The sequence below is a fragment of the Drosophila albomicans genome, chromosome 2R (genome assembly GCF_009650485.2).
Source record: "Drosophila albomicans strain 15112-1751.03 chromosome 2R, ASM965048v2, whole genome shotgun sequence".
Lineage (NCBI taxonomy): Eukaryota > Metazoa > Arthropoda > Insecta > Diptera > Drosophilidae > Drosophila > Drosophila albomicans.
This window is the reverse complement of record NC_047631.2, coordinates 16,708,273-16,736,265: the sequence shown is the minus strand read 5'-3', so window position 1 is coordinate 16,736,265 and position 27,993 is coordinate 16,708,273. Positions and strand designations below refer to the sequence as shown.

The following is a 27,993-nucleotide window of genomic DNA, read 5'->3' as shown; positions in this document are numbered from 1 at the left end:
TGTATACGTTGAATATGTTATTAATATTGCTCTGTCCATCCGAGCAGCAGCCGCTTTTTTTTTGTTTTGGTATGTGGAGTTGGTTCTCAGGATGAGGACTAGTTATTGTTGCATGGCATTTGTGGTTACTGTTACTAGTTTGCTTAGACCAAAATAATAATAATAATAAATAAAAAGGAAATTAAAAACGTTTTACACAGTAAAAACAATATATAAACCCTTTCAACATAAATCTTATGGCAAGTGGTTTTTCAGTTGCGTTTTAAAAACGCAAGCTGTACTTACAAACACTTCAATTCGAATACCTAAAATCATCTAAATAAGTCTATTTTGAGCGCCAAATTCGAGTTTAATAGTCGCGCCCGTAATCGTGGGATGTCGAGATTCACTAACGAGCAAAATTCATTTCGATTAACTTGTTATTTTTGATCTGTGGAGTTAAGGAACTCAGAAAAATGCTATCCTCACGATGTTAGGCGTGACCGCAAAGCGTTGTCATGAGCGACAGGCAGCAGCCAAGAATATCCTTGGGCTACATCCTTGTCACCGAAACGAGACTCATAAGTAGTTATTGATTATAACGCCCTGGGCTGGCCAAACAAAAAACAAAAATGCAAATGCGATTCCTAAAACATAACTATTAACTAATTTGGTATGTAAAGTCTTCTTCGTGTCTTCTTTGTCCACAATTTGATTATGATAAAAATTCCGCGGCCTACAATAGCAGCCAGCAAGGCTAACTAACAACAGCAACAACAAATTGCCAGCTAACTCACATGGATTGGATATCTGGATTATGATTATTGGGTCACTCGATGCGTCGGCGGCTGCTGCTGTCCTCCTCAACAATTGTTGTTCGTCTGTTTGCATGTGATGTGATAATGTTGTTGGCAAGGAAGCATCTAAACGTTGGCTAAGCATGGCTACAACTGGTGCTAAAACCAGCCTGGGAGTTTGGTTATTGTTACTTGGGTTGGGTTTGGAATTCAATCTGATTCCATTCATCATCATATGCAGCTCTGTGTAGTATTCATTGTGTTCTAAAACATTTTCATCGGTTTGTTGCTGAATGCTGCTGCATCGTTCAATTCTAGGTGTCGTTGGTGCGGAATTGTTAGGTGGTTGTTGTTGGTTAAGTTGCTTTTTGATAAAGTACTTGTGGGTTTTGTTCATCTTTAGTTACGGTTGAATCTGCTTCTTGGGTTTTTTTAACTCAGCATCTTCGTCACGCTTGACTTCGGTGTAACGCTCGCCCTTAAGCGACACAATCTTGTTGTCCCGATAGCGCACAAGTTTACGTGGCTCCATTTTTGGAACCACCGGCTTATACTCCCGCTGTGTAGCATTTTTGTCAACGTAAGAATATCTAGGCAGAGAAAAATAACAATTCAAATGTCAGGCATTGAATTAAAATATCATATTTACCTGGCAATTATGCGATTTTTAAGCTCATTATCATCCACAACAATGTTCTTCTTGATGACCAAAGTGTGTGACTTGTCGGTCAAACTCTGATTAGTCTCCTGACGATGCAATAGAATCTGAGTGGCACCATCAATATCGCCCTTCGAGATGGCAATGCAGTGCTTTATCTGTTTACGATATAAATCAATTAGTGAATGATGATGAAGTTGCCTAAGGTTTCCATTTACCTCCACGTAAGCGGTATCTGGGAACATTTCCTGCAACACCTCGGCCTCATCCAAAAAGTAATCGCAAGTGGAGCTGGAGCTGTCAGTGGAGCCGCCATCGCTAGTCTCCGACAAGTGCTGGGATCGCTTGCTGCTGCTTCCGCCGCCACTGTTGCTGCTGTTGTTCGAAGAGAGCTCATCTTTCTCGGATATTGAAGAGTTGCGTGCACGCAATTTGGACTCTGGTATAATGCTCGATAGAGTCAACGAGCTGTGATACACAATACATGTGTGAAAATACATACATGTACAGCTAGAATAATCTCGACTTACTTAAGCGATAAATTGATGGAATTGTGATTTCCTTGGTTCTTTTCGGTTTCGGTTAGCTCGTTAGCCAGCTTGTAGATCCATTCACATATAACGCCCTGATCAATGGTGGAAAACTCCTCAAAATAGGCGCCCATCATCTCTACAAAACCCTCGACATCGAAACATGGGTCCTGCGAAGCCTCCTCGAGTATGGAAATGATATAGGATAGAACAATCTCGTCCACAACGCTAAAGTCGGCGCCTGGAATATGGGCGCTGACAAACTGCACTAGACTTCGCTTCACCATCTCATGTTGCTTCTCCAAATTGGTCATTTTAGCTATTTGTCTGTCTTTTTTTTTGGCTTTTGTTTTTTCTTCGTTCGGCGAATTTCTGCCGTTTGGGTTTTGCGTTCTTAAATAAATATACAAACGATTGGTTGAAATTGCAATGTGCAATGCAAATTGGTTTAAGCTGATAGCGTATGAAACATCAATATTAACACGAAAAACTTAAGCAGAGAATATTATTTAAATAAAGACTATTTTTACTAGCTGCGCCTTTCTTTTGCTGAATGCTTGTGCTCTCTTCTTCTTTCGCCCCAATCAATAATACTTTTACAGCGCACTCAGCGTGACCGCACCTTGAAGTTTAGAATATACTACTTTTTGTTGCAAAATATACCATATAGTTATTCGCTATGGTAAAACTTTTTACACATCTTTTGGTTATTTCTTATTCAAAAAAAACTTAGAGACTTCTTAGGAAATTTTTATTGATTTAAACCATCCTTAAAGATTAATCTTTTCAGTTATTTTGTTAATTAGAAAAAGCCTAATGGTAACACTGAGCGCACGTTATCGATAACGATTAGAAACTATTGAATTATCTTCCAAGTCTGTTATTGCGGATTTAAATCTAGTCAGCAGCTGTTATCTAACATTTAAAGTTATATACTACGAACATAATAATTTATGAATGGAAATGATTATGCATTACTAATGATTTTTTAATACAAATATGGATTTTATTTTTTTGTACCCATCTATATATATAGTAGTTGAGAACAACTTACCGCGTAGCAATCGGTTTGAGTGTATGAATTGTAATTGATTGTAGTTGAATGTAGTTAGTATTAACAGTCGATGTACGAAAATTTAGTCCTTCAGCACTTTAAATAGTTTATACAGTGAAAAGCAATGTTCTAAAATGTTAACCTTTTGGAATATTTCACACCACGGACGAAGATTTAAATATTCAAATATTGTTTAAAAATTCGCCAAGAACGGCTTTTAAAAGATTTCCACCTTTTAAATTTTAAGTGAACAAAAAATTTGATTACACTGTCTATATTGAAAATAAACTAGCTTTTTAAATAATATTATTATTTATCGAAAGTGACTTGCGTATCTAATAATGATACCATGCCAAACTAAACCAGGCCAATGCTTCAGAAGAGTCACGGCATCGCGACGTTCTGATTAGCTCACATGAACTGGCGTTATCAAAATCTCGGCCAAGGAGGTGCAGAGACTGCTTTGGAATTACTTCAGCATCGGATATTTCGTAGCGGTAACCGCCATTTATGTATCACAGTGGTAATCGTTGAAGTTCAGGGTCTTAATCATTGCCGCATAAAAGAGAAGCAAAAATAATAAAACAGAAAACAAGCCGCTAAAAGAAACACACAAATGACAGATAAAACATTTGAAATATGTATGTAAATGCAAATAGGGTTTTGAAACAAGCGTATTTTGAGAGTGGAAGACCCGGAAGAAGATTTAGGTACTGCTATTTAGACAATTGAATTGCCTATTAGGACTAGAGTAAATATTTGTGTGGGCAGTTAACAACAAAAAACAAGTGAGTTTGGGAAAGCTGTAAACTGATCGATGGCTTATTTTTCCCATAAACGAAATGTGTTAACTGGTGAACATTTGCGCAATTACTCGTAATGGAGCGGCGACATGTCATAAGAGAGCTGGCTTTTTAGTACGCGCTCACACTGACATTACAATTTGTTTCACTGACAATGATAATAAATCAATTGAGCTTAGGCTAATTTTACGCTTCTTAAGTAGTGCCGGACTGTGTCGAGTAGATATTGTTACCTTTGCTGTTGGTTTTATTGTGTCTTTACCGGTTGGTATCAGAGATCTCTACGAGTTTGCGCGTGACATTAAAGGGGTTAATAAACTTTTTTAAAGAAAACAACCAGAATTTTTGCACAAAATGGCATATCGCAATAAAATAAAAGTTTTGCTTTCTTTTGCCCCGCTTAACATTCGCATTAATGGCTTCAAACTTGACCTTACCACCAAAAATAAAATTATAAATAAAAACTAACAACAAAAATCGAAGAAAAAAAAACGCAACTGAAATCGGCAATTAACGCGGCTTCGACTTGCATCAAGTCGTCGTATAACAAAGAAACGACAAATGGATTGACCAAAACCAAGCAATCGCCAAGCTATAGACCCGAAGTGTCGGGCTCTGCTGCTGCTCCGCTGCTCCACCTGCTGGCTCTGCGTTCTGGTCGCTGTCGACGCGAGCGTCGCGACGTTGCCGACGACGTCAGCGGCGCGCTCGGCCGGTGGATGAACGCGAACGCGCTTATTTTGTTTATTTATACAGCCGAGCGTGTAGAACTCCGTATTAGTGTCTTCTTGGCGTTCACCGTTGACGGTTTTCTCGTAACTATCCCAGCTCCTAGAGTGAGTGAGTGTGTGTGCCACAGCTGCTGCTTTGTGCTCCGTGGTCAATCTTAGTTTAGTGAGTGTGTGTGCGTGAGACTGTGTGTGTGTGTGTGTGTGTGTGTCTGCAAGTGTACTTTTGTGTGCAACGGGATCAACAGCGATAAGAACAGAGTACGATTCAGGTACGGAAGTGAATCGATTAACTATCGATTTATCAGGGATATGCTATAGTGAAAGTGTCTTAAAATGGTCACATTGATATGTAAATACATATGTAAAGCATGCAAATTTAAATTAAGACATGACGAAACTTAAGCGCGGCAGTCCCAACGCTGTGGGCTGTCTGGCTGGCTGGCTAAACATGTCGTCAAACAAAAGTTGCAATCTTATACTACAAAGTTGGTAATATTTGCACTGACTTGTGCGCTGCAGTTCGTTTAAGTTGACTTGACTCGAGTCGTCGACACAGCATCACCGCTTAGCATCGCTTAGATCAGTTGAGCTTGTCTTGACTCGGCTTGGCTTGGCTTGGTTTGTGTTGGCTGCCTTGACTAATTTTCGTTAGTCGCCATTTGTTGGTCTTTGCTAATGCTTCTTTATTGGTGCTTGGCGCTTGACTCAAGCAGGCAGGCAGGCAGGGAGGCAGGCCTGACTGTCTGATTTTTCTAGTTGACCTTAACCCAATGCAATGCACATAGATTAAGTGCTGAAAACTCGTCTGAGAGGAGCTGCGGGCTGGCTGCAATTTTGCCAGTCAGCCAAGGCCAAGACTGACAACTTTGAGGCGGCCAAATCTAAACGCTTTGAACTTGTAATCAATAAATGGCAATTGCAGCAGCAGCTGCACGAAGATCAAATCTATTCGTCAATGTTTCGAGCCCCGCCTCGAAGCTACCCCCTCAATTTCATGGTCAAGCACATATCTAAAGTATACACTAAATGGAGTATTACTTTGGTAACCAAAGCACGTGCAATATTCACACGAATAGTCCGAAAAGTTTTACTAGTCACAAGCCGCAAAAATATAACACAGCTTAAAATAACCCAAAGCGAAAAACCAAAACCCAATTAACGTTGCAAATATTTGCCAAGTAATTAAACACTGTCAGTCAGTGCGGCGCAGGCGCAACACTCTTGGATGCTAACTTGCCTATTATTATTCATTGTCTACGCCTGTTGCCAACGCAACCACTTTTGGCCACACTTTTAGACGGGCTGTTAAATTAATTTAGAGGGCTAAGTCAAAGTAACAAGCATTACTAACGCCGGACGTCAGGCACAACTAAATCATTACCCTCTGCACCTTCCATACGTAGTTTACGTAAACGAACGATTTTTATAACGTATATTTTAGATATGTTTAATGCTGGGATGACACTTGCTTTGGCAGTTAACAAATATCCAACATGTGCTTAAAGTATTTAATAATAATGAAACATGGAAATGTTTTATGAAGTTTTGTATATGCACATCAAGTTGAAGATTTATGTGTCTACGACAGTGTTTAATTAAACGATTTCTTTGTTCGACAGAAGACAAACCATTTACTGCTAGACCATAACGATTTATGACTAAATTTAAATGAGTAATTTTGAATTTAATGCATATTGAGGGGAATTAAATCTTTATTATTTTTTCTTTAATATTATGAATTGGACATTGTCACTAATGGCTGCAAGAGTACATATTATTCTGACTAATATTGTATATTGTAGTATTTAAAGAAATTTTTAGAATTTTAACACCAGCTATAAATGTGTTTGATGGATTACGAGTATTGTTGAATTTTACACAGCGAGTATGCGTGTGAAAATCTCATTACATTGTGTACAGTGCCCACTGTGCACACACTTAACATCCGACAGTCCCGGAGTTCAGATCTGGTGTTGGGATAGATATGTTAGTTGTTAGTTGGTGCTCGTATTTGGGGGTCACATGGCTTTTGTCAGCTTGTGTGAAAAACTAGGCAGGGAAAAAGCCACACAAAATACACATTTGTCGCCGAATTGGCGTGTAATTATTTGCTCAGAGCAATTATCAAAGTGCAGGTTAGTTGCACGTTGCAAAAGTTGCAGATGCACCTGTGCTAAAGATCATTAATTGCGGCATTAAAAGCGTGTGAACAAAATAAAAACAAATTGCAAAAAGAACTGATGACCTTAGCTCAATTGTTCGAAATTAGCAACAATTTTTTGTTTACTAAGGTGATTTCCCCACATCAATTAGTTATGAAGATCTCATAAGCAATTTTGGCGTGGTACTCGAGCTTGGGGTTTCTTTAGTCGTTGAAACTCACATGCAAGCATACCAACAATTCCGATTCTGAAATTTCAGACAGTCATAGCAGTTCAACAATAACAACAACAGTCATTGTTAAAGGCAACAAAATTCGCAAAATCAATTATGCATACAAATCAATTTATGTGTTGCGTACACTGTTGATTTGTTTTTTATTTCATTTTGCTGCTACTTTATGTTTGCTGTTTATTTCTTTTTGTTAAAGCTTTCATTGGTGTATTTTATTTTTACATTTTTCCTAATGAGGCGCACGACCCACAGGGGCGGGCCACGCGGAAGATACTCTACCTAGAAACTGACACTTTGGACTGCCATTGGCGGCGACGCGGGGGTCGAGCATTAACTGGCTAGCGGACCTTTGTATATTACACACATCGTTACAAACTGAACCAAGAAAAAACACAAACAACAAACAACATGAAAATAACTCAAATGGTATGCACTGCTCCCTAAAAAGGGAGCAAGGGCAAGGGCACAGAGACGTGCGGCAAATGGGGGATGAAGTGGAATTGAATTGGCAAAGTCAGCGGCAGTCAGTCACTGGAACTGTCAGCAATATGTTAGGTGTTGTTGTTATCCGTTTGTCATGCTGTCAGTTTGTCATTTTGTTGTACGCTCGCTTCTCCACATTGGCGTCACTTTTTTGGTCGTGATAATGCCGCACAGCTCATTTTCCTGTCTCCAGTGTCAATCTGTCTCTGACGCTAGCAGCCCCAGCCCATCTGCTGCCATGCATACAAATCGCAAATGGGATCGAGATCGTCTCGCCACAAAACGCTGACCATTAATGGGGGGCGAAGCAGACGCTACCGTGTAACCTGGACCTCAGCTGAGCTTCTGGATTTAGCCGAGCCGTAAATGTGGCACAGTCAGTGTCCGTGGGCGATCAGTTCAGACGTTTGGCAGCTGGTGTTAAAGGTGTTCGAATTAATGACAGTTTTTTGTTTAACAAAATTACTTCAAAATATCAAGTATACGCCACGCGTACTGCTAATGCTATGAATAGCAAATTCGTAATTAGAGCAACAGCGTGAGACACTTTTAAAACATCGAATCGCTGCTATTAGTAGTTGGCTTTGCATAGAACGTTTTCGGATTTGAAAATCATTCAATCCGTATAGAAATCTCACATACTAATCAGACATCAAGTTCAATTCAATAATACAAATTATACAATAATTAAGGCGCGATTTTTGGAGGCCTGAGTCAGCTGGATTTCCAGTCAAGAACTGGAAATTTATATGATTGAAGAAGAACTTGCATACTTCCTAACATCAACATCAACTTCAGCAACAACATCAACATCAAAAATACTGGATTATTCTGTGGCCCTTGCGAGGCCATCAGCCGGAAGTGTTTACTGTAATACGAATAGATCAAATTCAAGTTTTTGGCCAACGAGTTGCCCATCAGCCCATCACAAAGCGTTAAAAACGAACAGAACAAAACAAAAAACAAATCAGAACGTAAAGTAATTGAAAATTAATGTCTTTTAATTATTTAAACAGACACATTGATAAACACATATGACTTGAGTTGAATTGAGTTGAGCAATAGATACATATGTATATACATATATATCGTAAATTGGCATGCAAGCAGACAGACCCCCGAAATAGGCAAAGTAATGTGAGCTCAATGTTGTTCCGCATGCAATTTAAATAACAAAAGGAACACGGCTACAAATACAGATACAAAATTAAATACATACCTTTGTATGTATATATTTAAATGAATAATCCACGAGCAAGTTATCCATGCATATGATAATGGCTAGAACTTTGCCTTTATATACAATTCTTATGATTCTATATATGTTTGTGTGTGTGTGTGTGTTCGCCATCTTGAATGCTGAAAAGATACACAGATACAGATACAGATACACTTGGCATCTGCAAGATGAATGCCAAAGTTATACGACTTTAGTGCCAAGGCGAAAAATTCAAAACTAGCCTTGAAGAATGCCACTACACACACATTCACACTCACAGAATCCCATACAGCGTGATCAGGTCTTTAAACCACTAACTTGTGGTGACTGAAACCGCAGAACCACAACAACCACTAAGAAGCCGAGAGTTTTAATTATGCGAATTCTCTTATTATTGATTTTGAATTTAAGTTTTTTTTTTCGCTTTTTTATGGTGTATAGCATATGCTAGATGACATTGATTATTGACTCATTGATTCATTTTTGTTCTATAGATGCAGCAGCAGCAACAGCAACAGAAGTAGAGACAATTAATTAGTCGCTGGCGTCATTCACCGTCAGTCGATTTTGGGCTTGCGTCGCAACGTCCCCTTTGCATATGGGATAAGCATTTTCTTTTCATTAAATAAAATATTTGCGTGCTTCGGCTGCATTCCTATGCCGCGCACGCTCACCTCAGCTCAGCTCAGCTCAGTCGAGCATAATCAAGCAAGCTGGCAACCGGCTTTGACTTCGGCTCTGGTTCTGGCTCCAGTTCCAAGCTGAGGCGAACGTGCGTGGCTTGTTTAAGCAGCTCTCGGGCTTAGAATATTTCATTCAATAATTTGGCAACTCGACACACGGACGTACGGACGGCGGTCGTCAAGCGTCCAAAAATAATCCAAAAGCAAAACCGAACAAAATTTCTAAAACTTTTTTTTGTTTGCCCGCTCATTTTGCTCATTGCAGTCGCAGCCAAAATGACGACCTACATGAAGATATTTAACGAGCGCATCTCGGGCCTATCCAAGGGTGTGGGTAAGTAATGTCGTAAAACTCGAAATGCTCCACAATCAATTATTCATTACTCATTTCTCGCATCGTTTTGCATAGATGAGACTGTGGACAGTTGGTTTTTAATGAGTTCACCGGGTCCAGTGGTGGCTGTGGTACTGATTTATCTGGTGTTTGTGCTCAAGATTGGACCTGAGTACATGAAGAACCGCAAGCCCATGGACCTGAAGCGTATAATGGTACTGTACAATGCCTTTCAGGTGTGCTACTCCATTTGGATGTGTCGTACGGTGAGTACACGTGGCGTATACTTGATGTATTCGGTTGTATATTAAACATTACGTATACGCTCCGTGTGTATTTTGCAGTCCATCCAGGAGAGCAATGTCATGTCGTCGATATTCTCGAAGAAATGCGAAATCAATCGCACTCGCGAACAGAATTTAACCCTCTACTCGGGCGCTTGGTTTTATTTCTTCTCGAAGATCATTGATTTGCTGGATACCACGTTCTTTGTGCTGCGCAAGAAGAACAATCAGGTGTCTTTCCTGCATGTCTATCATCACACAATCACCGTACTCTTCTCTTGGGGCTATCTGAAGTATGCGCCCGGTGAACAGGGCGTCATCATTGGCATCCTCAACTCGGGTGTGCACATCATCATGTATTTCTATTACATGGTCGCCGCCATGGGACCCCAATACCAGAAGTATCTGTGGTGGAAGAAGTACATGACCAGCATCCAGCTGATTCAGTTTGTGCTCATTCTGGGCTACATGCTTGCCGTGGGCGCCAAGGGTTGCAACATGCCCAAGACGCTGACCTTCTTCTTTGTGGGCAACACGATCATTTTCCTCTATCTGTTCGGCAACTTCTATCGTAAGACCTACAACAAATCGAAGAGTATTGATGCCAACGGCTCGGTGCGCAGCGGTGGCAGGAGTCTGGCACAATCGGCTCTGCGTGCTGCTGGCGGTATGGGCTGCATGCCATTGCAAGCGACCAACAACGGTAAGCAGGATGCCAGAGACTTCAAGCCGTACATCGATCTGAATAACAACAGTGTGAAAGCCATGAAGGTGGAATAAGTTCAACGAGTCTCTCTCAAGTTCTCTTTAATTGATTTGGAGAGCTATGGTGGGGTTTCAAGTTTTCGTGTTTAGGTTAGCTTTACAACATTTGTTAGAGCGGGGCTTTAGTTTAGATTTTTAAGATACTATATATATCCATATAACACCATATCTGTATGTAAAAAGATTCTGAATAATGAGCTTGTGTAATGTTTAATGTATAATGTTTATGCCAAACAGCAGAAGAGTATATCCAAATACCTAGGCGTGTAAGTGTTATGTATGAATGTGTTTGTATGTGAATGAATGTTGTGAGTGAATGTTTGAACGTGTGTATGCGTGACTGTATCGATGTCTAAGTATTGAGAAATCCAAGAAACTCATTATTGAAATTCGAATATGAACTGTTTTTGAAACAAAACAATAATAAAAACAATATTTGAACTTTTTTTTAAACAACTCGGCATTTTGTTTTGATACTTTTTAACATATGCTTTATTTTTAGGATTTTGCAGTTTGTCGAGAACTTTCTGTTACATGTTAAAAAACCTGTTTGGTTTTTGTTGTTACAAGGGTCTTCGACTTATTTTTGGTTGTTCCATGGATTCCCCGTAGCTTCAAATCATTTTAGATTAGCCCTGAGTATTAAAGCGCGTGGCACAATCAACTGATTATTCAAAATGACAAACAGACAACTGCTAAATTTCTTTTATTGCTATGATTAATGTCAGGGTCGTTAATTCATACAAATTCTGGGGGTCGGACTTGACTCGCGTGCCTCTCACACAGTTATGCAATTGATTTTCCATCAGCTCGATCAGGTTCGGCGAGACTTAGAGACTTTATGGCGACAACGAAGAAGAACACACAATCGAGCAAAATTATAAATTCAAATTTCGTATACTTAATAACCCGGCACCGGTGGTGCAAAGGGCAGAAGTATTATGAAACTTTTTGCCAAATGGATATAAATATAAATAGATGTAGTATATAGCATACACATGCATAAGTTTTGTGATGAATAGATAGAATACATTTCTTTACATAAAAAATAGAATAGAGTCCCGAAACTTGATGCTAAACGTTGCCAAGATCAAGTTTTTTATGTCATACTAGTTATTCCTGAAGTCGAAAGAGGTTGGACTTAGCATATAGTCGCGTACACCCTTGACTCGTTGACTCGTTTCGGCAATGATAATTTCTCATTAATCACCAGATATGCAAATATGCTTTTAGAACGTTGCTCAACGACCCGTTCCTTCCAAAGAGATCAAATGAGTAGCGCGACCATCTTAACTATCTGTGATTAATCTGGGTAAATTGATAGTTGGTAGTTTATATATTCGCAAGCTGGCTTGTTTGTCAATTGATAAAAATTCACAAATTGGCAATCTGCTTACTTTGAAGGTAGCTAATATATAACACATGTATTATTTCAGTGTTAACTGATCTATAAAATGTCAATGAATAATTTAAACGACTTCTATGCAAATTTGAGAGTGACATGAAAAATTATTGCATATTTTAAGGCGAACTCTGAAATTGGCTTGGGAAAATCGGTTGGAAAACACAAAGTAAACAATGAGCAAAAACACTGTGATCGGTATGAGTAAAGTGTTATAATTATCATAAAATATATTGCCATCGCACAGTGGGGTTCCCATTGATGGTTAAAACAATAAAAAATCGCTTGAAATCTTTTAAAAACTTTTGAATGGTTATTCGATGAGCTTAGAGTTCTAGTTTATGGTTTTTTTTTTTTGGGGTTTTTAATAGAATTCCAATTGGCATCATAAATCGTTTGGTCGACCCCCAATAAACTGACCCTGCGCCGAAATCTCTTATAACTTATACAAAACGAAACTGCGACAGAGACACAAAAACGATGAAATGATCAGACGGTCAGATGATCAGACGATCAGTTAGCGCTTGTGGTCAAGATCAAGGTTGATAAAAAGCAAACCGGCTGAAATGCTACTGTTCGCAGTGGTGTTTCAGCTCATTGAGATACTCTTCATTGGCTGCTTAACACTTCCGCTTTTGGATTTAAGGTTCCGTTTTGAATGATTGATCAATAAAAGGTATGTTTGGAAAATCCATCGATCTGTTCCTATGCATGTATGTGCTGATATTTATCTCAACAACTGCCATCCTCAAGGTGAGCTTCAAATAGACAGAGAGCCTATTATTGCCGGATTGTGTGTTGTGTTCTAGCCACTCACGGTGTTAACAACAATAGCCGAGCACTCTATTCTGCAGCTAAATATTAAAATTCATGAACTGGACATACTGCATGGTTAACATCGATCAGATCAGATCATGGACCTGTTCTGACACTCCCAGTGATCAACTATCAACGATCAAACAGCAATCCCCACATTCGACGATCGACGATGTGAATTGGCCAAATAGCTGATGTGTGTGCTTTTGGCCATGTCTAAGGTACCATTTTGACTAATTTAATGCGTTTTATATTTCCGCTGTGCTTTGTGCGACGGTCAAAGAGTCTTATAATCGCATCACATCCGTATGATGCTATTCAATAGAAATTGCAAATCATTAAGTACCAGAAATTATGTATACGCAATGTATGAAAATAAAAATCATTAGATGTTGTGATTGTTTTTTTTCTGTAAATATATGTGTATTTGTTGGGATTTTGTTTTCGTTTATGCCTAAGTACTTTACATACCAATATCATTATTTATTATATGTATATATTTATAAAATCTATGCAAGACATTGTTTATTGTTTCTATTTCTTTGTGCTGTCAATGCGTCGCTTAACTTATTTACACAACTAATTCCTCTTTGTCATTTCCTCGTTCACTTAAAACTTAATTCGGCATCGGGTCGAATAAACATACAACTTCTTTCATTTCGCTTCGCTTGGGTTTGGTTTTGGGTTTGCTTTTGCTTATTTTTGGGATTTTCGTTTTGGTTCATAAAAGATGAACACACAAACACATAACACACATACATCAAACGAAGCGATGGCTGCGAAAAAGCATTTAACTGTTTGCCTACTAACTCAAACCTCATTTTCTCGAATTTTTACATATTTTGTTTTTTTTTTTTTTTTTTTTTTTTTTTTCTGGTTTGTTTTTTTTTTGGTGGCGGATTACTTAACAAATTAGTCAACAAAGTTGTACATAGAACAACGCCCGCCTCCATGACAGATGATTCTCCGAGGCAAGTCACATTCTCTTTCGTATTCGACTCCACGGCTGGCGTTGTTCATATGTGTGTGTGTTTGTCCCGCTTTGTACGAGTATTTGGGAGTAGTTGGGAAATTGGGATAGTGGATAGTGGGGCGAAGGAAGGTTTAAGGGTTAAGGTTTTGTTTTGCCGGCCGGCAACTTACAGCACTTTCTTTTGTGCTGGCGATGCTTGTATGGCGGCATTAAAGTTCTTGGCACAGCTATCGTTGTTGTTGTTGTTGTTGCTGCAGACCTCTTTTTCAGCCTTGGCCTTGGCAGCTGCCTGTTTCTTCTTGTAGGACTTCTGGTAGAAGTCATTGAAGAGGAAGTAGAAGAACACAGCGTTGGGCAGCGTAAAGCAGACCGACCATCTTGGATATCCGCAATCGGTGTACAGCAATTGGGTTTGATGAATGAAGGCGCAGCAGAACTGGATCTGTTGTGGCATAAGTATCGTTTATATATCTCTATTCAATTTAATAGACTGGACTTACCATTTGCAGGTTGGTGATGTACTTCTTCCACCACAGATACTTTTGCATTTGGGGTCCAAAGGCAGAGAGGAAATAGTACGAGTACATAACGATGTGCACAAACGAGTTGATCCAGCCAATGAAGGTGCCATGGCCGCCAGGATAATACTTGGAGGTGCCCCAGCTGATCATGGGCATAACGGTATGATGATAGACATGCAGGAATGTGACTTGACGATCATTCTTGCGCAGCACAAAGAAAATAGTGTCCAGCAATTCGGTGATCTTGGCCATGTAGTAAACATAAACGACACGAGCTTCGCGGTAAGCCTTAGGCGTGCGTGACCAGTCGACGGGTTGACAACGCCAGCTGTAATATTGCCAGATGACGACGCCCTCGTACACCATCCAGACGCTCAATGCCACCTGGAAGAAATTGTAGACCAGCAGGGTGCGTTCCAGCTTGAAAGGTTTGCGATCGCGCATGAAACGCGGTCCCCATGACAGCACAAAGTACAGATAGAAGCCCAGAATGGTGAGCAGGGGCAGCGGGGACTTGATCAGGAACCAATCATTTGTGCGTGGATCTAAGAAGTAGCATTTTTGATTATAACAAGTGCTTTAAGTTTGAGAGTAATTTTACTTACCAGCCAATTCGATGAACAGAAAGTTCCAATAGTCTGTTTGTGATGCGTTCACGGCCGCCATTTTTAAATTTGTTTGCTTCACTTCCTCTACTACTTGTTGCTGTTGTTGTTTGTCGGTAGTGAGGGGAGAGGTAGGTTTTTATTCCCTGTTCTTTCGTTGAAATTTAAAAATCTGCTAAGCGCGCATGCGACTTCGTCAGTGTGCTCGAAGCGAACGAGTTTTGTCCAATGTTCTGTGATCGGGAATCGAAATAGAAATTAAGTTAAAAAAAAGCTTTTTTTGTTGTCAAGATCATAAACATTTAAAATTATGTAAATGGCATTCACAAGAACTGGAAGAAGCAGCAGAACCGATCAGCAGATTTGCCATTATCAAAACGTATATTTATTCTATTGTTTTGCCGCTACTATTTTGCTTTTTTGCTGTTGCTGAGCGGGCATGACTTGCCCGAAAACTAGAAAACTCGAAAGTAGTTTACGTATCTCGATGCAAACTAAGATAGAGAGTTGGGAGACGTCGCTCAGGGCGTGGCATTTGGCGACCAACTCAACTTTATTGCTGTTGAGTCTCTTGTCGGCCAAAACGACACCTCTATTTTTATTACTTCTCTTTTTGTCTTGGCTGTCTCTTTTTACTTTTTGGAAGCTGTGTGCAATGCGAAATTATCATGTAACAGTTGGAGTAAATTATTTTCATTATTACGAATTAAGCAAGCATCTTTGGCGGTAATTGTTGGCATGTAGGTGGATCCAGCAGACCAAACAGAGCAAAAGCAAAAGCTAGAGCTGTTTTGTCTTTCACGTGAAACACACACGATATAACAACTTTGCGCGCAGTTCAACATAATTGTTATAAAGCAACCAGCAACAGGTAACAAAATAACCGCTAATAACTGTAAACATGACCGTCGCTCAGCTGGACAAGCTGCAGCAAGTGGCCAGTGGTCACTTGAACTTCACAAAGGCCATGCGGCGCTCAAATAATATATCAAGCGATTATTAAGTGGCATTCGTAGTTGTTGCTGTTTGTTGCTTGGTTTTTTTCTCTCAATCTACATCGATTTGTTGTTGGCTGCTGTTTCGGATTTTGGCCATTTCCGAGGCTAATTCTAGTTTCTATTTATGTTTTTATTTCGATTATTATTATTTTTTTTCACACCATACTCGTAATTCTGGGCAGCTTCTTGAGCTTTTCATGCATTGACGGCGATCAAATAAATATTTTGAAGGGCACGTTGGCTAACAAGCTAACTGGTTTGCTTTTGACTTGGCTCATTTCCTGCAGTATGCTTTTGGCGTTAATGCTGTTGCTCTTGTATTTATTTGTTGTTGTTTATAGTTATGAGTATTTGCTGCAACCATAAATGCGAAATGAACCAGAAAATGAGCGTCGAAAAAGGTGCTAAAAGGTGTCCGCAGTTGAAAAACCTTTTGGTAACAGACAAAAATAAAAGAAACTGTGCCGCACAGAATCGAGTTTTTAAATTATCAATTTTTTTGACTGACTTTAAGTCTGACTGACTAACTGACGCATAGAAAAAGTCAAACAACTAAATGGTCATACAAATGAACCATCAAATTTGCGCTTGGCTAATGAACAAATAATGCCAAAGGCCTTGCCATATATTTTCGATATTAGCCTAGCCAGTTCTGACCAATGGCTAGTCCGATGCCCAGTCTCCAGCCCTGTGAGCAAGACCACATGCATGGGAACCAAAATAACTGTCAAAGTCACAAACAATAATTCGCGCTTCGTTGCGGTGATATGTCACATAAGCATATGCTTTATATGACTGCGTCGTGTTTGGCTGATCATCTTTAGATTTGGATTCGCCGCCATTTCCACTTGGTTAGTCATTTGTTAAAATGGGTTAGGTGTGTGTGTGTGTGTGTGCGTTTCTTGCAGATCGTGGATCATGGAGATCGCACATCTTGGGCCTTGGCTACGCCTTTAGGTGAGCAGCAAAATTGTGTCAACAATTGCCAAATCAAAAAACAAAAAGCCCAAGAGCAAGTTTCGTAAGAATTGTGAGACATTTTTTGATATGAGTGTGTTTCTGTTTGGCCCAAGCGAAAGTTGAATGACCTTGGCGCAAAACCTTTTGACACTCGTGTATAGATGAATTTTGCATATGATTTGCATAATAATTTTCAGCTCTTAGTTCAGAGTTCTAAGCAGCTTTCATAGCAGCGCTCATAAATCACATTTTAACACTTTACAGAATTGTCGCGTGGGGCGTATACTTAATCTTCTTAGCCACTTTCAGGCGCATATCCTGCCACACACGCACACATACAACAAACACGTTGAGAGTCTTTTAAAGCCAAACTTGAATTACATAAATATATACAGATATTTATACGCAGAGTAATACCGAGACACAGACAAGCACCTGTTGCAATCGTCACTTAATTTACAGCAGCGACAACAGTGACTGCTCTTAATGCTAACACCATGACAACTATTTTTTCATCTGCTTCTTCTTCTGCTTCTTCGTCGGACAGATCTTTGTGTTATTATGTACTATGATTATTATTGGTATATTATAAGGGAGAGAGAGACCTCTGCTCTGCTGGCATCCGCTACCCACGAGACTTGTACGCGTACTGAACTGCTATGCCGATTTGTGCGCTGCTATGTATAAAAATTTCGTCTATAGGTTTTGTCTTGAACTTCCCCTTTGCCGCGTGCGCCTCTTCTAAATAAGATTTTTGTTAGCTATTGCTGATGTTGTTGTTGTTGCTGCTGCTGCTTGTAGCTCATCTGCCGTTGAACGTTCTTCTGGTAGCTGGGAAGCTGCGTTTCATAGTCGTCGCGTCTTGTCTCATATCGCATCGCATCGCATCGTATCGCTTAGTCTCGTTTTTTTCTATTGATGATTATAATGACAACAGCATTTTGCTATAGCTGACTGAATGATGTTGTTGCTGATGTTGGTGTCTTGTTTGCCGGTTATTGTATTTCAAATAGTTGTTGGCTGAATTTTAATTGGTTTGTCGGTTACGTATTCAGCATTTGTATTTTAAAATAATAAATAATGTTTTCCATAATTGTTGTTATTGGCTAGAAAATATGGTGTTGCTCGAAAGAGAGCATTAAAGAGCCACCCCACAATACATAATAAATACTTAAGTATACTTCTTATATACTTCTTATATAATGGTTTAAGTTCTTAAACCTTGCTCTACTTTGTATTTCATTCTTCGAGTTGTGTTGAACTTTAAACATTTAAATACGCCTACAAGAATTCAGCAAATTGACCTTTGTTTAGGCCAACTTCAATTGCAAGTGCAACTGCTGTGTAGGCAAAACGATTAAACATGTTGTAAAACCACTTGGTACACGTGTGCTGCAATGCGTAATACTTGTGGGTACAAATCAAGTGATTAAGTGAGAACATAATAAGAAAAAACAATAATGCTGATGGCGTCAAGGTCAGCATATTGGCGGCTTGTGAGTTCCGTTAATTTTGTCTCAATCCAAGGCGACACTTGTCCGGTGAAGAAAACAATCAGAGGAAAACGAAAAATACAAAACCAGTCGAAAATTATTATTTCATTTTGATCATTTACATATGAATTCTAAAGGCCCAGGGCTCGATTCTTGAGCACATCGCCAGCCAGCATCACGGCGAACGCAATGCGAGTCAATGTCACTTCCGGGTCAAGTTTGAGGCTATGTATCCATCACAGTATCTATCTATCGGTTCGTATTGATTCGTATTAATGGCCAAAACTCTTGAGTGACTGTTACTGTTACCTAGCTGGGACCGGGGCTGGGGTCACTTGAGGTTCAACTTTGGATAACTGTGTCACCGGCGAATTGAACTTGACCCTGCCTCGATTTTTTAAATGTTTGTGTTTTTCTTTGATTTTTCTGTTGATAAAAAAGCTCGTCCAGTTTATCATGAACGACTTGATTAATAAATATATTATTATATGCTAATATATTGTATAGGCTCATGCCCCAAAAAGCCGATTCACCTATCAACAGTAGGCCATAACTAATTCCAAATCATTAGACATCACATCTCTTATAGTCTCTGAGACTAGGTGTTCATACGGACATACGCACAGACGGACAGACGGACAGACGGACATGGCTAGATCGTCTCGGCTGTTAAAGCTGATCAAGAATATATAACTTTATAGGGTCGGAGTTCATACATTTCCTGCCGGCACGATCATTAGACATCACTCATACGCAACGTTCGCCGAACTCTTCCGGTCGGGCAACGAATTTGATTTAATTTAATTTGTTGGCTGCTCTTTTGTTTGATTTGTCGTATATCACACAAGCAAAGACCGTTCACACACTATCATAATCATATGCAAAAGAGTCTGGCTTGGACTGTTGATTTTGTTTATTATCTTGCTGCAGAAATGCCTTCGACGTGGATGGAGGCAGCCGCAAACAAAGTTGCGAGCTTGCGGCCTGTGAGACACGAGCCACTGCAGGTTATGCAAATTTCTTCCGCAAATATTTACATAGCAACGAATTCAAAAGGCATCGACGAAACCGTTAACAATTATTATTTGATTTTTTCTTGATTAATTATTTCGTGTCTCATTTTGTGATTCTAATTTGCAAAAATTTGACGTACGCAATTCGCAATTAAACGTACAAACTTCTTGGGATTCTTTACCATATGCATAACTTGATTCAGCACAATTAATAATTATATTTAACAAGTGTCTGACATCAAGGTCGCATATTGGCTGAAAGATAGTAAATAATACACATTCAAAGTAAACCATTCATAAAAGTCTTAAAAAATGTAATTTACGAAATCTGCAAAATGTGCATTTAATAGACAAATTAGCATGTTAATAATTATTTTTATTCGAAAGCCGTCAATTTAATTACGCTATTAAACAGTTGAATGTGTAACATTAAGTTTTGTATGTTACTTTTGTTGTTGTCTGCGCAAAGTTTGCACCGCCATCTAGCGATCATGGCTTGGCTACTTGGCTTAAAGCTTTTTGGAACGTTGCCAGACTTGTGGAAAAACTAAGCTTGGCTTGAGTTCAGCCTCGCTTCAGCTAAAGCTATCAACTTTCAAAATTTTGCCGAGACGATTGCGTTGTTCTAATTAAAAATTACAGCTACTCATAGAAGCTGCCAGCCTTGTCGAACCAGTTAATACCATATTTACAATTACTTTGTAATAAGCAGAGATATGTTAATAATATCTATTGCTTCTCAAAAATGTGTTAAATATGAATTAGTTTTGGGCTCTGCGTATAATGAATGCTCTCCAAAGTATTGCTCGATATTAGATAACATTTTTCACACCTTTTATCAAATCTATACAATTTAGAATGCGTAAATTAGAGTTGCATATTAATGCTTGTGGCAACCCCTTTCAGTTCTCGTGATCAACAAAACTCGATAACTCACGCGAGTATCGATATTACGGGAGTACATCTCCAGGAGACACACTCTCCCCTCAATAAGTTTCGTCAGCTTCGTCCGCCGCCACTGCAGAGTCTTTGCCGCTTTCATCTCCCGATCATCTTTTTAGTTTTAAATATAAGTATATAGTAATCAATAAATATAAGGCAAAGTAAATTGGTGACCCCGACGTGATCACTATATACACACGAGTACTGGTGCTTACAATGGCAAACAACGACGCCCCACAAGACGACGCCGAGGTTTTTCACGATACCGTTACTCACGGTGTTGACGCAGTTATCAACCGTGTAGCTGTGAAAATACCGCCGTTTTGGCCCGAACACCCAGAATTATGGCTATTGCAAATCGAAGCCCAATTCGTTCTGGCGGGAATAACCTCGGACGAAACGAAATTTAACACAATCCTAGCGTCAATCGAAGCACCGGTGTTGGCCCGAATTGCCGACGCCATCGTCAACCAACCACGCACAGGCAAGTACGAAAATTTGAAATCGTGCATCCTGGAACGCTTCTGCGAAAGCGAACAAAAGAAAATCCAGAAGTTAATATCGGAGACCGACCTTGGTGACAAGCGCCCCACGCAACTGCTCAACGAGTTAAACGCACTAGCCGCAAACAAAGTTCAAGAATCTTTTCTGAAAGCACTGTGGCTGCAGCGCTTACCAACACAAGTGCAAGCGATCTTGCAAGCATCGGACGCCAGCCTAGCAAGCTTAGCTAAGTTGGCAGATAAAGTGATGGAAGTCGGTGATTTTCATCAGGTACGCACCATCGACGCCAAGTCGGCGCCAACCAGCAGCGCCGTTTCCGACGATCGTCTAGACCGCATCGAACAACAAATCAACGCGCTCTCCAGAAACCTTTCTCGCAAGAACAGCTTGCGAACGGATCGCAACAGCGTCATAGCTGGAGACATGTGTTGGTACCACAGCAAATTTGGTAACGCCGCCAAGAAATGTCGCCAACCATGCTCTTTTGCATCCGAACCAAAAAACTAAATCAATCTTCGGATTCGGCGGACAAATTCGAAGAAGACCACAACACAATTGCCCGCCTCGCCATCAACGACAATTTCTCCAAAACACAGTTTCTCATCGATACCGGCGCCGATATTTCAGTGATGCCACCCTGCAAAAACGCAAAAACTATGCTCACTCCAAAGCTTCTTTTCGCCGCCAATGGCACGAAAATACAAACCTATGGAGAAAAACGCATAGCATTGTCACTGGGATTGCGACGAAACTTCGTGTGGACTTTCGTGATAGCTGACGTCAACTGCGCTATCATCGGATCCGATTTTCTTCAACATTTTGACTTACTCGTCGATATGAAACGACGCAAACTCATCGATCGGGCTACGCTGCTGGAATCAAAATGTCACGCGCCCCAACGTAAAATCAACGCGGTTTTATCCTACGACACGAGTAACCAATACGCTACATTGCTTCACGAATATCGCGATCTCGCAACGATCAACTCGAACCGGCTGCCAGCAACATCCGAAGTAACGCACTTCATCTCGACCAACGGGCCGCCTACTCACGCCCGCGCCCGACGACTAGCGCCCGACAAACTCAAAGCTGCACAATCCGAGTTCTCCTACCTCATCGAGAAAGGAATATGCCGTCCCTCAAATAGCAACTGGTCCAGCCCTTTGCACCTGGTAAAGAAAGCAAATGGAGAGTGGCGTCCGTGCGGCGACTACCGAGCACTGAACAACGTAACCGTGCCGGATCGATATCCTATTCCGTACATACTGGATGTAACGAGCATCTTATACGGTAAGAAGATATTTTCGAAAATCGACCTGCAAAAAGCATATCACCAGATTCCTGTCGAACCACAAGATATTCCCAAAACAGCAATTATCACGCCTTTTGGGCTATTCGAATTCTTGTTCATGACGTTCGGTCTGCGCAACGCAGCGCAAACTTTTCAACGTCACATAAACAACGTCATACAAGGCCTCGACTTCGTTTTTGCTTACATCGACGACATTTTGATCGCTTCAGAATCCGAGGCGCAGCACGAGACGCACCTCCGCACAATCCTCGACCGCCTTCGGAAGGCACATCTCACCGTAAACTTTGAGAAGTGCCAATTCGGTAAGACACAACTTACATTCCTGGGACACGACATCAGTCAGCACGGCTTAAAACCATCCGAAGCCAAAGTGGAAGCCATACGGCATTTTAAAAAACCGCTTATCGCTAAAGACCTAAAAAAGTTTCTGGGTATGATTAATTTCTATAGGCCGTTTATCCCACGAGCAGCCGAGAACCAGCACATACTCCAGACGCTGATCCAAGGCAATAAAAAGAACGACAAAACCCCGATACTTTGGTCTACAGAAGCCGACTACGCATTCACCGCCTGCAAGAACGAGCTTGCAAACGCTACGTTGTTGAATTACATGGCACCAAACTCACAATTAACTCTAACCACCGACGCGTCCGACGACGCTATGGGAGCCGTAGTACATCAAGTCATCAACGGGCAGACACAACCACTGGGATTCTTCTCCAGGAAATTCACATCGACGCAAAAGAAGTACAGCACCTACGATAGAGAACTGACTGCCATCTATCAGGCCGTTTTGCACTTCAAGTACGCACTGGAGGGCAGGAATTTCGTTATTTTCACCGACCACAAGCCGCTTATGTACGCCTTCAGTCAAAACAGCGAGAAAGCATCACCTCGACGCGCTCGGCAACTGGATTTTATCAGCCAATTCAGCACCGATATCCGGCACATCTCTGGAGAAGAAAACAACGTGGCTGATCTTCTCTCACGCATCGATGCCATCAAACACATAAACTTCGACGAGATGGCACTGGAACAGGAAAACGATGCGGAACTACAATCGCTACTCAAGTCTGACGCCGAAAAACCCATCTCACTAACAAAATTGTCTCTTGCAGGCTCAAACAAACAATTGTACTGCCACGTCGCCAATAACCATACACGTCCGTTTGTGCCCAAATGCCTACGCCAAACCGTGGTTGAGGCCCTACATTCGCTGAGCCATCCGGGAGTTAAGGCAACAAACAAGTTGGTCGGAAAACACTACGTTTGGCCCCGCATGGCGAAGGATGTCGCTAAAATCGTACGCTCTTGTATCCCGTGCCAGAAGGCCAAAATCCAACGTCACACCAAATCGCCACTAGGAGAGTACACCGCCAGCGACACCCGTTTCGAACACATAAATATCGACATAGTCGGCCCGCTGCCTTCATCGAACGGATACCGATACTGCCTCACGTGTATCGATCGATTCTCACGATGGCCCGCAGCAATTCCTTTAGTAGACATCACAGCAAAATCTGTAGCCAACGCTCTGATATCGGGCTGGTTCGCTCAGTACGGTATTCCTCTTCACATCACAACCGATCTGGGTCGACAATTCGAGTCTACATTATTCCAAGAGCTTTCCAAAATTTGTGGTTTTAAGCACCTGCGGACGACGGCGTACCACCCACAAGCCAATGGTATGATCGAACGCTGGCACAGAACGTTAAAAGCTGCTTTAAAATGCGTCGATCCAATCAACTGGAGTAGTTCCCTGCATCTAATCCTACTCGGCCTACGCACAACAATCAAAAGCGACATCGGGCTGAGCCCTGCGGAAATGGTTTATGGCACCACACTACGGGTGCCAGGCGGATTTTTTGCACCGAGCACACAAAAACACACTGAGTCCGAGTTCACCGAGGCTCTTCAAAAAACCATGTCTCAACTGCCAACCACTAAGCCAGTGCACCATCATACACCGCAAGAATTTGTCCACCCGGACCTAAACCATTGTACCCACGTCTTCGTTCGAGTGGATCGAGTGAAAACCCCGTTGGAAGCAAACTACGAGGGTCCTTTCGAAGTGGTAACAAAACACGACAAATATTTTACACTCAAGGGCCACACAAAGGAAAACAAGGTTTCCATCGATCGACTTAAACCAGCTTACATCTTCAAAGACGTACCGCCTCCAACACAGGAGCAGACGACAGCGCCAACTGCTCAGACACTCGAGAAAGTGTCAAGATCAGGACGACAAATCAGATTCCCAGCAAAGTATCTTTCCCAACTGGAACTCTAGGAGGGGGGTACTGTGGCAACCCCTTTCAGTTCTCGTGATCAACAAAACTCGATAACTCACGCGAGTATCGATATTACGGGAGTACATCTCCAGGAGACACACTCTCCCCTCAATAAGTTTCGTCAGCTTCGTCCGCCGCCACTGCAGAGTCTTTGCCGCTTTCATCTCCCGATCATCTTTTTAGTTTTAAATATAAGTATATAGTAATCAATAAATATAAGGCAAAGTAAATGCTCATACAAGTATAATAAAAACTCGTATTGAAAATTGATTAAATCTGCAATGTGAATCAATGAATTCGTCTGTTCGAATCCAATAAAAATGGCATGAATTTTGAAATTTCGATTGTTCTTTGGAAGTCATTGCACTTCATAACTAGTTGTCTCAAATAGTCCCATCTTCTATTGTTACTCTGCATTGTGTGGCGCAAATTAAACGTGTTTTGAAGCATCGCGGAAATGCTGAAGTCAAAGACACTGTGGTTATACCTCAGTTAAATTATATCACGCCGTTTAATAATTTAGCGCCTAGAAATCGTAACCTCAGCACTTTTGCGGCTAATCGAAGCCAGCGAGATACCGTTGAGGCTCTACATGCCCTTGTCGGAAACTTGTTTAACGTATTGAAAAAGAAAAAAAAAATCAAAATAAAAAGATTAGTATACAGCAGCCGCAGCCGAAGCAGCAGCAACAGCAGCAGCGGCAGCGACAACAACAAGAACAGATAGAAAATACTTCCGTTTCCTGATCGCCGCTTAAAGTTAAGAAACTGATAAACCTGCAAACAGTTATGTTCGACAGCACACGCAGGTATATCACCAAGCTGCGGCGTATTTTCACATTTAGCTTCTAATGTGATTAATTAATAATTTCAAATTTCAAATTCTAGAAGGTATATGCGCTCAACCGTTTTGCGTTCATTAAAATGCCGAAAACGCCGCAACTCTGATTTTCAGTATGTCAAGTTCAAGCTGAATTTTAATTGCTGAAGACGCACCGCACGGTCTGACGATCTCTTCTTAGGCCAAGACACTAAGCCAAGACACTCTTGCGCTCAATCATAACTTCGAGCATATTAATTCATATAAAGTCGCAATATTGTTCAAGTTCAGCGCGATACACGGGCTTTATGGTGGCAACGTTTGCCAAGAACATTTCCAGTTTCTTCGTTTTTGGGGTCTTTACCAATCATTAACTGCGTTTATGTATCTAGCTTCTGCCTTCAGTTAAAGTCCATGCAAAGTCTTGGGGGATTTTTATTTTGTTGCGCTATGGAACTGTGGAAGAAGTGTAAGCTTGTCCGGTTGTTGATCCGCCATGACTCGACTTAGTACTTACTTTGAATGGCCTCAAAGTCTGGCAATGTTGGTGCCCATAAATATGACGTATACGTACATATTTAGTTTTCACATTCAGCCCAAAGAATGGGATATTTGATCAAGTTATTAACAGTTCGGCTAGCACATGGCCATTGGCATTTAAGCAAATTAGTGAGCGTCGGGAGTTGACCATCAGCGGGGGATCGTGCTGTGGTCTTTCTTTGCCATATTGCTACTGATTCTTTTGGGCCATAACAATTCCCAAGGGGATTACCGAACAAAAGCTTATGCGTTTACGCTTTCAATTAGTATGAAAATGTATAAATATTTTGCTACTCGAACTTTCAAATACTCTCTTGCAATTAGTAGTAGATTAAGTATTTGAACACGTTTGTGGTTCGCTGTTGTATCGAAAATTGTTTGATGCGCTGCTATGCAAAATTAATTATGTTCCGGGTTTGAATCGGACAAATAACTTAATGTTGTGATGAAGACAAAATAATGTGTCTTAAGAAAATCTTCAAAAACAAAGGTAATTTAATATTCAACATGGGATGCTGTTAACAATCTCTTTGGCTATTATTCGCTAAATGCCGAATATTAAAATTAGTTATTTGTCTGCGCCCGCACAAGATGCGAAATCTGTGATATTAATGCTTTACTCATCATATGTTTGTTTATCTGGTTGTGACAATATTATTTTTAGCTATTTATTTATATCCGCTTTGGTTATTATGACACAAACAGTTCGTACCTCTTGGATATCACAAATATTCACTCATATCCAGGGTATCTGCTAGTCCGTATTGATTCGAATAATTTACATAGATAAGATTACAATATTATATAATATTCACCAATAATATGTTGAGAGCAGCACATCTTAAAATTGTCAACTAGAAAATGCTCTAGAAGCAAAACATGATCATTGTTTATATATGTAGCAGACGAAATGAAAATATATATTATCAGAGATTGTCTTAATGTTAATAAAGTAATTAAGAAAAGCTCACTGATACCATAATATACACACTAACTGCAGTGGCTTCTTATGCTCATAGTAACCTTTTAAAACAAAATTATAATTTTAATACCCGCTACCCACAGGGAAGAAGGGTATCATAGCTTTGTGCATCCTGGAAATGTATGTAACAGGCAGAAGGAGGCATCTCCCATATATAAAGTATATATTTTCTTGAGCAACGTCATTAGTCGGGACGATATAGCCATGTCCGTCTGTTCGTCCGACTGTATCTCAGAGTCTATAAGAGATAGAGATATTATTTTGTACTTTCTAGTAAGTACAATTCAAAGTGGGTAGCGGGTATCTCACAGTCGAGCACACACTCGACTGTAGCTTTCTTACTTGTTGTTCGTAGTATAACCCGCGAGATGATAGCTGGTCAAATTTTATTGAGTACAGAAAACTGCCTATACCCGCAGTATATACGAGAAGTTGTAGCGAAAGTTCGCAAAAATAATTCGCAAAGTTGAATTAGATAATGATTATGGCAACCAGCTACCTTTGGATCTAGCTATAAAAAATATAAAGAGTAAACACTAAAGTTGTTACTCTACAAAAGGTGCAAAAGGTGTGCGAGATTGTTGACACTTGAGTCCACACGCCTGAATGGAATGAAACTATTTTGCACTATCATTTAGATTAAATGTTGCATATTGTGCTTGTGCAAACTTCAATTGATCAATTACTATACATATGTATGTTATTAAAGGGTTTTTATTTCAGTACATTGTAAATCGTTTAAAGATAACTTCGTCATCAACTGGAAACTGTGTCGTGTAATTACAGTTTAAGTAGAATGATCAAATGACCAGCTTGGCCTAATACCTGTTTATTAATTTCTAGCAACATTGCAGTAAACTACTTGCTTTTGCTTTTTGAAAAGTTTCCGTTATCAATGATAAACAACAGCGGTCAGTGGTCAGAAAGTCAGCAATTCAGTAATTCAGACAGTTCTCTTTCTTGGCTATGTAAAACCCACGCCCGAAACACGTTGTGTTAATTCAATTAGAAACTTAATGGTTTTGAGTGTGCTTGCTAATTAAAATTATTGCATTATATTACCTATTATATTCCACGTTTTCGTATTTTTGACAGCTTTTGCAGATTT

The 27,993-nt window shown here is 40.3% G+C and overlaps 3 protein-coding genes across 9 annotated transcripts; 1 reads left to right on the top strand and 2 right to left on the bottom strand.

Annotated features, from left to right (window-relative positions):
• Positions 1–73: 73 nt before the first annotated feature.
• Positions 74–2,593, bottom strand: LOC117575249 (CUE domain-containing protein 2). 2 transcript variants are annotated; one of them, XM_034259380.2, is made up of 5 exons: positions 2,495–2,593; positions 1,965–2,357; positions 1,653–1,902; positions 1,426–1,592; positions 74–1,366 (listed from the first exon to the last, which is right to left on the bottom strand). In XM_034259380.2, the coding sequence occupies exons 2-5, from the start codon at positions 2,276–2,278 to the stop codon at positions 1,180–1,182; spliced, it is 918 nt and encodes a 305-aa protein (XP_034115271.1). In that variant the 5' UTR covers positions 2,279–2,357; positions 2,495–2,593; the 3' UTR covers positions 74–1,179. The 2 variants fall into 2 exon arrangements, with proteins under 2 accessions (XP_034115271.1, XP_034115272.1); XM_034259381.2 differs by having other exon boundaries at positions 74–1,090; positions 1,157–1,366; positions 1,965–2,558.
• A 2,014-nt stretch (positions 2,594–4,607) lies between these two features.
• LOC117575483 (elongation of very long chain fatty acids protein 7) lies at positions 4,608–11,170 on the top strand. 4 transcript variants are annotated; one of them, XM_052006963.1, is made up of 4 exons: positions 4,608–4,657; positions 9,597–9,665; positions 9,741–9,931; positions 10,010–11,170. In XM_052006963.1, the coding sequence occupies exons 2-4, from the start codon at positions 9,608–9,610 to the stop codon at positions 10,727–10,729; spliced, it is 969 nt and encodes a 322-aa protein (XP_051862923.1). In that variant the 5' UTR covers positions 4,608–4,657; positions 9,597–9,607; the 3' UTR covers positions 10,730–11,170. The 4 variants fall into 4 exon arrangements, with proteins under 4 accessions (XP_051862923.1, XP_051862924.1, XP_051862922.1 ...); XM_052006964.1 differs by lacking the exon at positions 4,608–4,657 and adding an exon at positions 4,765–4,821; XM_052006962.1 differs by lacking the exon at positions 4,608–4,657 and adding an exon at positions 8,031–8,403.
• Positions 11,171–13,344: 2,174 nt separating this feature from the next.
• On the bottom strand, positions 13,345–26,758 carry LOC117575532 (elongation of very long chain fatty acids protein 7). Of its 3 annotated transcripts, none has more exons than XM_034259782.2 (4): positions 26,719–26,758; positions 15,032–15,264; positions 14,406–14,971; positions 13,345–14,347 (listed from the first exon to the last, which is right to left on the bottom strand). In XM_034259782.2, exons 2-4 carry the CDS (start codon positions 15,090–15,092, stop codon positions 14,072–14,074), a joined length of 903 nt encoding a protein of 300 aa, XP_034115673.1. In that variant the 5' UTR covers positions 15,093–15,264; positions 26,719–26,758; the 3' UTR covers positions 13,345–14,071. The 3 variants fall into 3 exon arrangements, with proteins under 3 accessions (XP_034115673.1, XP_051863036.1, XP_034115672.1); XM_052007076.1 differs by lacking the exon at positions 26,719–26,758 and adding an exon at positions 26,616–26,707; XM_034259781.2 differs by lacking the exon at positions 26,719–26,758 and adding an exon at positions 17,595–17,636.
• Positions 26,759–27,993: the final 1,235 nt, after the last annotated feature.